Source organism: Hemiscyllium ocellatum, chromosome 10, assembly GCF_020745735.1.
Source record: "Hemiscyllium ocellatum isolate sHemOce1 chromosome 10, sHemOce1.pat.X.cur, whole genome shotgun sequence".
Classification (NCBI taxonomy): Eukaryota; Metazoa; Chordata; class Chondrichthyes; order Orectolobiformes; family Hemiscylliidae; genus Hemiscyllium; species Hemiscyllium ocellatum.
This window is the reverse complement of record NC_083410.1, coordinates 104792615-104805346: the sequence shown is the minus strand read 5'-3', so window position 1 is coordinate 104805346 and position 12732 is coordinate 104792615. Positions and strand designations below refer to the sequence as shown.

The 12732-nt window shown below is 44.3% G+C and overlaps 1 protein-coding gene across 2 annotated transcripts in view; it reads right to left on the bottom strand.

Annotated features, from left to right (window-relative positions):
• LOC132819522 (1-phosphatidylinositol 4,5-bisphosphate phosphodiesterase beta-1) overlaps positions 1-12732 on the bottom strand; it is an 893680-nt gene that overhangs the window by 68054 nt on the left and 812894 nt on the right. For both annotated transcript variants that reach the window (XM_060831077.1, XM_060831078.1), the window contains exon 28: positions 8399-8579. In XM_060831077.1, coding sequence (XP_060687060.1) covers positions 8399-8579 — 181 coding nt within the window. The remainder of the gene's footprint in view (positions 1-8398; positions 8580-12732) is intronic.

The following is a 12732-nucleotide window of genomic DNA, read 5'->3' as shown; positions in this document are numbered from 1 at the left end:
ACTACTGGGCTAGAATCTGCTGTCAGAACAATGGTAAAGCAATTGACACTTGCTGCCATTTATACATAAATGTTACGGAAACTTCAGGCACAGAGTAGATGTGTGGTTAAATGGAGATAATTGTTTGAGTCGTGGTTTTCTGCCAGTAGTTTTAAGGTGATCTCTTGTCCTTGGCCACATCCCTTTTTTTGGCAGGAATTTGCTGCATTTACGCATTAATTGCCTCTCAAAAATGACATGGGTTGGAGGGTTTGAGCTTCAGGGAGAGGCTGGATAGGCTGGGGCTCTTTTTCTGGAGCATCGGAGGCTGAGGAGCGACCTTACAGAGGTTTATAAAATCATAAGGGGCATGGAAAGGGGTGAATCCCCAGGGTAGGGGAGTCCAAAACTAGAGGGCATAGGTATAAGGTGAGAGGAGTAAAATTTAAAAGGGACCTAAGGGACAACGTTTTCACACAGAGGGTGGTGCGTGTATAGAATAAGCTGCTACAGGAAGTGGTGGAGGTTGGTACAATTACAACATTTAAAAGGTATCTGGATGTGTAAATGAATAGGAAGGGTTTCAAGGGATATGGGCCAAGTGCTGGCAAATGGGACTAGATTAATTATAGATTTCTGGTCAGCGTGGATGAGTTGGACCAAAGGGTCTGTTTTCACGCTGTACACCCCATGAGTGTCTGATCCAAATATTGCTCGCCATTACATGAATTAGCACTGGAAAAACAATCTGATGGTGTTCATTACTGTCTAGCAACCTCTCCAGCACTGAAAACTGCAAATGTGGCACCTTATTCCCTCAGAGATATTCTAGTTTTGGAGGGGGGGGAGACTTTTAAAAATTCAAATTTGTAATTGATTCTTATATATTGCTTAAAAGAGAGACATGTTGTCAAAATTTTTCATCTTGTCTGTGTTAGGACAAATACAAAATTTACACATTTCAAATGATAATAATAATTTGCGTATCAGGAGAAAAAGGTGCTGATGGGTTGACAGCTCGATTAATACTGAAGGGAACAGTACTGTGGAGGACGCAGTGGTGATTTAGAGACCCCATAAACTCCACGGATATTCAAAGAGCAAGTTAAAACATTTGAACATATCATTTGTTGTTTGTAGGTAACTGGTCCCTTGATATGAACGAATGTTGCTCCTTGCAAGAATACATAACCTACATTTCAAGCTCAGATGACCATCTGAAATTAGTTGCTCGTGTATCTATCAGCACACCCAAGATTGTTCGGCAAGTGCTGCCATTTGTGGAATCACATTAAAGAGAAGTAGTTTTGGTTAGGATTTTGCAAGTGTGGACTGGTTAAGTACAAGTCAGTATTTTGTCTTTTACAAACAAGGTAAGGGTCATGCTGCTTGATGTCACGAACCAATTATTGCAACATACAGCCAAGGTAACACATCGATTCTGAGAGTCATGCACAATGTGGTTTAATGGCATGCTAGGCAGAATGTCTTTTGAGTTGACATCAATGTCCATTGTGGTAGTTTAAAATTTATTGTTGTTGTAAGGAAACATGCCCCCCAATGATCACGTGACTAAACCAAGCGGATGGAGTGAGGATGCAGATTGGTTACAATCTCACTGAATAGCAAATACAAGAGGCTGAATAGTCTAGCCCTTTTTCTATATTTCTGGGTACTACCCTTTATTAGGAAGATATAAATGCATTGGACACAGAGCAGAAGTGATTTACACGAATGCTTCCAGGGATGAGAAACTTCAGCTATGCCAATAGATGAAAGATGTTGGGACTGTTCTCCCTGGAAACAAAAGGCTGTGAGGGGATTAGATATAGCTTTTCAAAATCACATGTGGACTGTACAGAATAGAGAGAGAGAAGCTGTTCCAGGTCATACTAAGAAAAATGAATAAGAGGACTAAATTTGAGGTGACATGGTGGCTGTGTAGTTAGCACTGCCATCTCACAGCACCAGGGACCTGGGTTCAATTCCAGCCGTGGGCGACTGTCTCTGTGGGGTTTGGACATTCACCCTGTGACTGTGTGAGTTTGCGTTGGTTTCCTCCCACGGTCTGAAGATGAGTATATTAGAGCGGATTGGCTATGCTAAATTGCCCATAGTGTTCAGAGATGTGTGGGTTAGCCATGGGAAATGAGGGGGTCGTGAGTCTGGGTGTGATGCGCTTGAGAAAGCCAGTATGAATTCAATAGGCCAAATGGCCTGTTTCTTCCCTGTAGGATGTCTATGATTTAAAGCGACTTGCAAATGAAGCACGGCTGATGTGTAAAAAAGTTTTTTTGTCACATAGAGAGTAGTTAGGATGTGAAATATGGCAGAGGTAAGTTCAACTGAGGCATTCAAGAGGGGCATTGGATGGTTATTGGGATAAAAATGGTGCTTAGGGATTTGGGGAAATGGCAGAAGACTGGTTCAAAAACACTTTCTTTCCTGCTGTTATAAGACTGCTGAATGGACCTCTCAAATTTGAAATCTAATGTTGATCTTGTTGTTTGTTTACCTTCTCTGCAGCTGTAACCCTATATTCCTTGCTCTGTTCAATCACCCTATGATCTTTGTATGCTTACGGTCTGCTTATGAACTACACACAAAACAAAACTTTTCACTGTACTTAGGTACACCTGACAATATTAAATCAAACCAATCTAGGTAAGAGAGCTTGTATAGGCACGATGGGCCAAATCTCTTCCTTGGGGCCATAACAATCCTGTGCTTCTGTGACACAGGGCCTCTTTCACCTACAGAGCTTGGTATGAGGCTGGAGGAAGTTTGCAGGGTCGTGGGGTGTGTTGGTACGCAGAGAAAATTTGAAAAATAAGGTGAAAGTGATATTAGATTACCTACACTGTGGAAACAGGCCCTTCGGCCCAACAAGTCCACACCGACCCATAACCCACCCAGACCCATTCCCCTACACCTAACACTACGGGCAATTTAGCATGGCCATTTCACCTAACCTGCACATCTTTGGACTGTCGGAGGAAACCAGAGCACCTGGAAGAAACCCACACAGACACGGGGAGAATGTGCAAACTCCACACAGTCAGTTGCCTCAGGTGGGAATTGAACGCAGGTCTCTGGTACTGCGAGACAGCAGTGCCAACCACTGTGCCACTGTGCCACCAAGAAATGCAGCATGCAATGTAGTTGGCAGGATTCAACCCTACGCTGGGTAACCCCAATGGATTTCTAATCCAATGCCTTAACCACTCGGCCACGACTACATCGATTGGCGAGCCAGGTAGGATTCTTAAATAAAAAAAGGACTTGCATTTGTAGAGCACCTTCTGTGACCACCAACATATCAAAAAGCCCAACAGGCAATGAAGTGCGTTTTTGGCTGATTGATGATTAAATATTGGCAAGGCCACCTGAGATATCTCTCTTGGTGTTCTTCAAAATAATGGGTGGGGGAGGAGAATCCTTTGCATACAGTCACAAGGGAAGTTGGGATGTGCATTCAAATGCTCCACTCTAACACTGGCACGTCTGACTTCGCTGGGATCATCTGTCTACATTTTTGGACAGACTTGAAACCCCAAGCTTCATATAAACAAGGAACAAATGTTGGACACAGGGCCCTTCAAGCTCCTGCACTCAATAAGATCACGGCTGATCTGATTTCGATCTCAACTCCTGCACATGCCCTGATAATCTTTCATCCCTCTTGGCATTCTAGAACTATCTTCGTCTCAAAGATGATTAATGATTCTGCATCCACTGTCTTTTGCCAAATAGAATTCCAAAGACTCTGAACTCTCAGAGAAAAAAAAGTTTCCTCATCTTTGTGTTAAATTGATGACCACTCATTTTTAAGCGATGACCCCTGGTTCTAGGTTCTCCTACAAGAGGAAACAAGAGGAGGGTGGCACTATGGCTCAGCGGTTAGCACTGTTGCCTCACAGCACCAGGGTCCCAGGTTTGATGCTGGCCTCGGGCGACTGTCTGTGTGGAGTTTGCACATTCTCCCTGTGTCTGCGTGGGTTTCCTCCGTGTATTCCAGTTTCCTCCCACAGTCCAAAGATGTGCAGGTCAGGTGAATTGGCCATGCTAAATTGCCCGTAGTGTTAGGTGCATTGGTCAGAGGGAAATGGGACTGGGTGGGTTACTCTTCAGAGGGCTGGTGTGGAATTGTTGGGCCTGTTTCCACACTGTAGGAAATCTAATCCTTTCCATAGGTACTGGGTCAAGTCCCCTCAGAATCTTATAAGTTTCAATTTTGTCACCTCTGACTTTCTTAAACTCCACAGTCTGTCTAGCCTTTCCTTATGAGGCAACTCACTCATTCAATATATTAGTCCAGTAAACCTTCCCTGTACTAGTTCCAATCCTGACCAGTATGGTATACATTAGTTCAGATGCAGTCTCAGGCAGAATGCCTGAAAATTCTGCAAATATAATGACCTCCAAAATGACTTACATTTTAATTATTTTGAAGACATTTAAGAGAGGCCATTTTTATAACATGTCAGTGTAAATGACCCATAGCAATTTACACACATCAGATGGTGTGGGTGCAGTGGAACCATTGTTACAAAAGTGCTTGTGACAGAATAGCTCAGAAGTTTTCAACTGTAGTGTTCCAATAATTATTAAAGTTGCACTCAAACTTGAGGGTTGAGTTGCCTGTCGCCTGTGTCCTGACTGGCACCATGTTCTATTCACCCATCCCTCATGTGTTCACTGACCTTCATGGGCTCCCAGTCAAACAAAGACTCAATTTTAAATTTCCAATCCTTGCTTTTAACAATCAAACAAGCTGAAACACTTCATGCGGTTCCTATCAATATCTAAGTTATTAAATCCACAGTAAATACAGATAATAACCTAAGACATCACAACAAAGGGAAATGAGCTCATTAGCTAGACAGCCTGTTCAGGAACACATGACTATTATTGGTGTGTAATGCAGATTTGACAATGCGTTCTGGCTACCTGTCACATCAGAAACGTAACTGCTCAACTGCAAAGATTTCCTGATGAAGGGCTTATGCTCGAAACGTCGAATTCTCTATTCCTGAGATGCTGCCTGGCCTGCTGTGCTTTGACCAGCAACACATTTGCAACTGCAAAGACCAAAGGCAGAGTTCAAAATGCGACCAGACCTGAAAAGTTAAAAATCACACAGAGAACACAGGGGGCTAACACCTTCAACATATTGTCTAGCTAAAACCAATTGTTACAGTTAACCTAAGAATGCAACTTTTAAAAAACAGTTTTGTGATTTACACATGAAAGAAGTGAAACTGTCATGGTATTCAAATAGATGAAAGACTCAACAGACAATCAAGGTATTTTTCAATTCCAGTATAATTCCAGTTACATCAAACTGTAAACTTTTGCTATAAATTCTGTGCCTTACAATTGTGTCCTCCACAACCACCTGCTGAAGGAGCAGCGCTCCGAAAGCTAGTGCTTCTAATTAAACCTGTTGGATTATAACCTGGCGATGTGTGATTTTTAACTTTGTACACTCCCTGGTCCAACACCGGCATCTCCAAATCAGACCTGAAACGACAATGGTTGTGGAGAGTGGGTTTGCAAAGCAAATTGAAGTTAGAGGAGATTGATCTTGGATCCTGAAAATCTGAGATTGTGGATATGTCACTTTCAACAATGGGAAGGACAGGATGAAGATTATGTGTGGAATGCATATCTGGATGAAGAAAAGGAGAAATTTGGAGGAACAGCACACAAGATTAAAGAAGAATGAACATTACTTGGGAAAATGGGAAACAAACTGCTTGAAAAGAATGATATCAGAAGGAAGATACTGAAACTATTAAGTACTGTCCAGTTTGTAGACTGACTAATTTGATATAAAATGCAAAATAATTTTTCTCATGTTAAATCATGGGTTGGGATCATTTGTCATGGTAAAACCTTTTCACCACTCATTGAACATGCCCAGATGTTTTTAATTATTTTGAAGCTGTTTAAGAAAGGCCCCTTTATAACATGTCAGTGCAAATGGCCCAAAGCAAATCGCATGCAACGGATGATTTGACTGCAGTGGAATCTTTGTTAATTGAGCATTTCGGGTAGCATAGCTGAAAATTTGACAACTGTAATGACCCCCACAACTGTTACAGTAGCACTTAAACTGGAGGTGATTTAACATGCTGTTGCCTGTGTTGTTTACTGGGGTTGGTTGGATATGTGGCTTGCAATGCCGAGTGTTGCCAACAGTATGGGTTCAATTCCTGCACTAACTGGTGAAGGTCTCTTCTCCTTAACCTCTCTCCTGAGCTTAGGCATGTTGACTCTCAGGTGAAACCACCACCAGTCATCTCTCTCGCTCTCTCTGTATAGTCCAGGAATATACCTTACTGGTACTGTGTTCTGTTTATTTATTGTCCTTACCCATCCAGCTGGTCGTGGTCACAGTTCTGGAACATGCTGTTGAAGAATCCTTGGTGAATTTCAGCAGTGCAACTTGTCGATGGTACAAGTTGCTACTGGGTACTTGCAAACGAAGCAATCTTTTTCACACAGTGAGCAGTTACGGTAGGGGGATATAGCCCAGGGCAGACAGGTGGCACCAGCCGAGTTTGGGATTATGGGAAGCAGGAACTAGTTGGACCGAAGGCTCTGTTTCTGTGCTGTATGACTCTACGATCTGGAATGCACTTTCTGAAAGTGTGGTGGAGCCAAAATCGACGAATTGCAGAGGAAGGGAGGGGAGGGAGGGAGGGGCGTGGAGCATTCTGAAGAAGAGTCATATCAGACTTGAAATGTTAACTCTGCTTTCTCTCTGCACAGATGATGCCAGTCCAACTGAGTTTCTCCAGCAATTTCTGCTCCAGATTTCTGGCACCTGCAGCTCCTAGTTTTACTTAGTTTTCTTATTCATTCACGGGATGAGGGCATCACTGGCAGGCCAGCATTTATTTCCCATCCCTAATTACCCAGAGGGCAGTTAAGAGTCAACCACATTATTATGGGTCTGGAGTCACATATAGGCCAAATCACGTAAGGACAGCAGTTTCCTTCCCTAAAGTACATTCGTGAACTAGATGGGTTTTTCCTGACAATCAACAATGGTTTTCATATAGTTCTCACCTACCACCCCACCAACCTCCGTGTACAGCGTATCATCCGCCGTCATTTCCGCCACCTCCAAATGGACCCCATCACCAGGGACATATTTCCCTCCCCTCCCCTATCAGCGGTCCGAAAAGACCACTCCCTCCGTGACTCCCTCGTCAGGTCCACACCCCCCACCAACCCAACCTCCACTCCCGGCACCTTTCCCTGCAACCGCAGGAAATGCAAAACTTGCGGCCACACCTCCTCCCTTACCTCTCTCCAAGGCCCCAAGGGATCCTTTCATATCCGCCACAAATTCACCTGCACCTCCACACACATCATCTATTACATCCGCTGCATCCGATGTGGCCTCCTCTATATTGGGGAGACGGGCCGCCTACTTACGGAATGCTTCAGGGAACACCTCTGGGATGCCCGGACCAACCAACCCAACCACCTCGTGGCTCAACACTTTAACTCCCCCTCCCACTCCACCAAGGACATGCAGGCCCTTGGACTCCTCCATCGCCAGAACATAACAACACGACGGTTGGAGGAAGAGCGCCTCATCTTCCGCCTGGGAACCCTCCAACCACAAGGGATGAACTCAGATTTCTCCAGTTTCCACATTTCCCCTCCCCCCACCTTGTCTCAGTCGAATCCCTCGAACTCAGCACCGCCTTCCTAACCTGCAATCTTCTTCCTGACCTCTCCACCCCCACCCCACTCCGGCCTATCACCCTCACCTTGACCTCCTTCCACCTATCACATCTCCATCGCCCCTCCCCCAAGTCCCTCCTCCCTACCTTTTATCTTAGCCTGCTGGACACACTTTCCTCATTCCTGATGAAGGGCTTATGCCCGAAACGTCGAATTTCCTGTTCCTTGGATGCTGCCTAACCTGCTGCGCTTTAACCAGCAACACATTTTCAGCAATGGTTTTCATATACCCTCAATCCCAGATGGATTCAAATTGCACCATCCGCTGTGGAGGCATTCAAACCTAGGTCCCCAGAACATTACCTGTGTCTCTGGGTTAAGAGTTGAGAGTGTGTTGCTGGAAAAGCACAGCAGGTCAGTCAGCATCCGAGAAGCAGGAAAATCCAGCATTCGCAGACCTCACAGTCTCCTCTCTGGGATAAGAGTCCAGCGTTAATACCACTAGGCCATCACTTCCCCCTCATTAGGATGTATTAAGTGTTACTGGGAGACGATAGGGGAAAGGCAGAAGGAGAATTGCTCGTTCAGAGAGCGGGCACAGATACAATGGGCTGAATGGCTTCTATCAGTGCTACAAGAAATCTGCAAAATCAACCAAAACACTGAATTGATGATCAGTGACACACATGCTGTAAAACAAAACTCTGAGCAACACCTGCTTAACGTGCTCCCGCTTCTGGTATTTTTCACTGTAATACTGCTCCTGTCTCAGGTTTAACAGCTGTTGCTGCTGTTGTTCTTTGAGCTCTGCTAACTTCTGCGTCATCTCTGCATCAAGGGCAGAAAGCTCTTGCTCGACGCTGGAACTGGGATGTTCCGGACTCGCTGATTCAGGCCTGTCAGTTCAAAAAGAGAAACCGTGTCATGTCCACATTTTCACATCAAAGCAAAATAAAATTCTAAATATTTTTCTTTGTGCCTGTTTGTCGATATTTGAGACTGTATCATACATGCAGAATACCTCAATTGGCATGCTCTGATGAAGAGTCATCACGACTCAAAACCTCAGCTTGCTCTCTCTCCATGGATGCTGCCTGACCCACTGTGATCTCCAGCATTGGTTGTCTTCAGTACAGATTTCAACACCAGCAACAACTTGCTCCTTCTCTGATAGACAAAGATGAACCTAAGGACCCTTGTTTCACTCAGCTCAAATTATAGAATCCCTACAGTGTGGAAACAGGCCATTCAGTTTACAAGTCCAGACCAGCCTTCCGAAGAGGAACCTACCCAGACCCATTCCCTTGCTACTCTACATTTACCCCTAACTAATGCACCTAGCCTACACATCCCTGAACACAATGCACAATTTTAGCATGGCCAATCCAACAAACCTGCACATCTTTGGACAGTGGGAGGAAGCCAGAGCACCCAGAGGAAATCCACGTAGACACAGAGAGAAATACAAACTCTACACAGTCACCTGAGGCTGGAATCGAACGTGGCTCTCTGGCACTGTGAGGCAGCAGTGCTAACCACTGAGCCACCGTGCTACAAAGACCCTGTCAAAGTAAGAAGCAATTTTCTCTTGATGTGACTGGCTTTTTCTAATTCTCTTTTAAGTTTCCCAGCCACTGATGTGCTGCACATCCAACATTGTGAATATTTCCTTGTTTATTAAAGAAAATGATTTTTTAAAATATTCATATGATGCGAAAGAGGTTCCTGCCTAGTTTAGCCTCTAAGAATCCTCATTCATATTTTTCAATCCCTTTTCTGCCATCCTTGTCTGTCTCTGTGACATGGTGCATCTCTGCAGGCCTTTCAAATTGACCTGCACTGCTCCAAGTCTGGTTTCCCTTCCCCCGCTGCACCCAATTTTCGCCACTTCACCATTAGCGGGTGCTCCTTCAGCCACCTAGACCCTGAACTCAGGTATTTTCTAACTTCACTTCACTGTCACTGTGTCAAAGTCCTGGAATTCCCTCCCTAATGGGTCCATGAATAGCACATGGACGACAGCGGTTCAAAAAGTCAGCTCGCCACCACCTCCTCAAGGGGCAACTAGGGACGGCCAATAAAAATTGCTGACCCAGTCACATCATGGGAATGAATAAAAGGAAAAAAATCCTCTCTGCCTTTCTATCTCTCTCTTTCTTTAAGATGCTCCATGAATTCTTCCCCATCTTTGCCGCTGTCTCCTTAAATTGCTTAACTTCAAAGATAGTCTGATACAATTATTGCCAATCATTGTGTGCTGTTTTGCGGTGCTTGAGGAAGGCACGTGGTTATTCTTAACATCAGCTGATTCATTCGGATTACTTTGAAACAGTTTGACAGGCACCGAAGAGAACATACAGGACAGCAACAAGTGCCAAACAAATGTGGAGACGGGACAAGTAAATATGGTGAACTCATCAGTTACACAAATACACAACCATGGGGGATTCACCAAAGGAAACAAACTGGAAATTTTCAAAGTTTGGGAGAAGATTTGTAGCTCGGGTGCTCGTTGTTGTGGTTCTGTTCACCGAGCTGGGAATTTGTGTTGCAGACTTTTCGTCCCCTGTCTAGGTGACATCCTCAGTGCTTGGGAGCCTCCTGTGAAGTGCTTCTGTGATGTTTCCTCCGGCATTTATAGTGGTTTGAATCTGCCGCTTCCGGTTGTCAGTTCCAGCTGTCCACTGCAGTGGCCGGTATATTGGGTCCAGGTCGATGTGCTTATTGATCGAATCTGTGGATGAGTGCCATGTCTCTAGGAATTCTCTGTTTGGCTTGTCATATAATGGTGGTATAATGAATTCGACTGGGACAACACTACTATTATAGGACAAGCCAAACAGAGAACAGCCAGGGAATTCCTAGAGGCATGGCACTCATCCAAAGATTCTATCAACAAACACATCGACCTAGACCCAATATACCGACTACTGCAGCAGACAGCTGGAACTGACAACCGGAAGCAGCAGAGACAAGCCACTATAAATGCCGGAGGAAACATCACAGAAGCGCTTCACAGGAGGATCCCAAGCACTGAGGATGTCACCTAGAAAGGGGATGAAACGTTTGCAACACAAATTCCCAGCTCGGCAAACAGAACCACAACAAACTGGAAATCTGCAGCTCAAGGAGAAAATACTTGAAAGATAAAGCAGATCTGACAGCATCTGGAAGAGTAAGGGATGGGTTATAGAGTCAGAGAGATATACAGCACAGAGACAGACCCTTTGGTCCAACTCATCCATGCTGACTAGATATCCTAAATTAATCTAGTTCCATTTGTCAGCGTTTGGCCCATATCCCTCTAAATCCTTCCTATTCATATACCCATCTAGATGCCTTTTAATTGTCCAGCCTCCACCACTTTCTCATTCCATACCCAAACCACCATCTGCATGAAAAAGTTTGCCCCTGAGAGATCCCTTTTAAATCTTTCCCCTCTCACCTTAAACCTATGCCCTGTATGATGTGAAGTTTCCGGTGTTGGACTGGGGTGGACAAAGTCAGAAGTCACCGGGCAACAGATTATAGTCCAACAGGTTTATTTAAAATCACAAGCTTTCAGAGTGCTGCTCCGTTGTCAGGTGGAGTTTTCACGAAGGGGCAGCGCTCTGAAAGCTTGTGAATTTAAATAAACCTGTTGGACTATAGCCTGGTGTCCTGTGACTTCTGACTTTGTCTAATCCCTCTTGCTTTGTCCTCCCCCCTCCAACCCTGGTTTAAGGTGGCCTGTTTATTAAAGGGAGCACGTGCAAACTCATTCAAATCGCTCAAGGATCAATGGCACTAATTGTAACTCGCTGGATGAATAATGAGTGATAACGCGGCTATGTTAAAGAACATGATGTTGCAGGACCACAGAAGTGTTATGGCACACAGAAGAGTTCATTTCACCCATCGCTGGCTGAGAGGAAGAAATGGATGCCCATTCTGATCCCAGTTTCCAGTACCCGTCCTGTAGCCTTGCTGGTCCCAGCACTTCAGGAGCAGCAAATTCCAGACACACACCACCTTCTGGGTGAACAAGTTTTCCCTCAAATCTCCTCTAATCCTCTATCAAACACCTTCAGTCTGTGTCTCCTGGTAACTAAATGCTCTGCTGGGCAAACCAAGTCTGTCCTATCCACTCTACCTGGACTGCTCATTACATTGTACACCTTAATTAAATAATTAAATTGAATTAAACCGTCAGCCTCTGAGGAAAACAACAAGCAATCTGCCCTCAATGTTACAGCTTTCAAGATTGACCAATATTCTCATAAATCTCCTCCGTCCTCTCTCCAGAATGATTATGTCCTTTCTATAATGCAGTGACCAGAACTCAACACAAATCACCAGCTGGGGTCAAACCAGTTCCAGGACCACATCCCTGGTTTTGTTTTCTATACCTTGTCCAACGAAGGAAAGCACTTGACATGCTCTTTTTACACTTATCCATCTATCCTGATACCTTCAAGAACAAGTCCTGTGCACTTCCTTCCCAACGTCCTCCTGTTTATTGTGCATTTCTGAGTTTGTTTACCCTCCCCAAATGTATTACCTCAAGCTTCTCCATACTGAACTCCATTAACCATTTTTCTGCCCAGCTAAACCACCAATCACATTCTGGAGTCAGCCGGTGTCCTTTTCACTATCAACAACACAGTCAATTTTTGATTCATCTACAAATATACCAATGATGCCTCCCACATTTCAGTCCAATCATTCAAAATCATTACCATAACAAATCATAGTTGATTAACCCTTGTGGGTTAATTTATTTACAACAGTAAAACACATTATAAATTAAGAAGCAGATATTACAGGACAGCTGGCAAATGGAGTAGCAGGCAGAGTTGCAACATTGCATACACACAGCATATGGAACTCTAACGATGAACTCTCTTAAAGGCATGGTGCACATTCAACAATAGTCATTACGCACCTATTCTATTCTTCCTCGAATCATCCATTTTCTAACAAGGCAAAAGGCAACTTAGTGTCACTCACCAGCAGCTGAGGTATGGAGACAGCATTCAGTGCAGAATTGTTTGGATCCCTTCACACCAA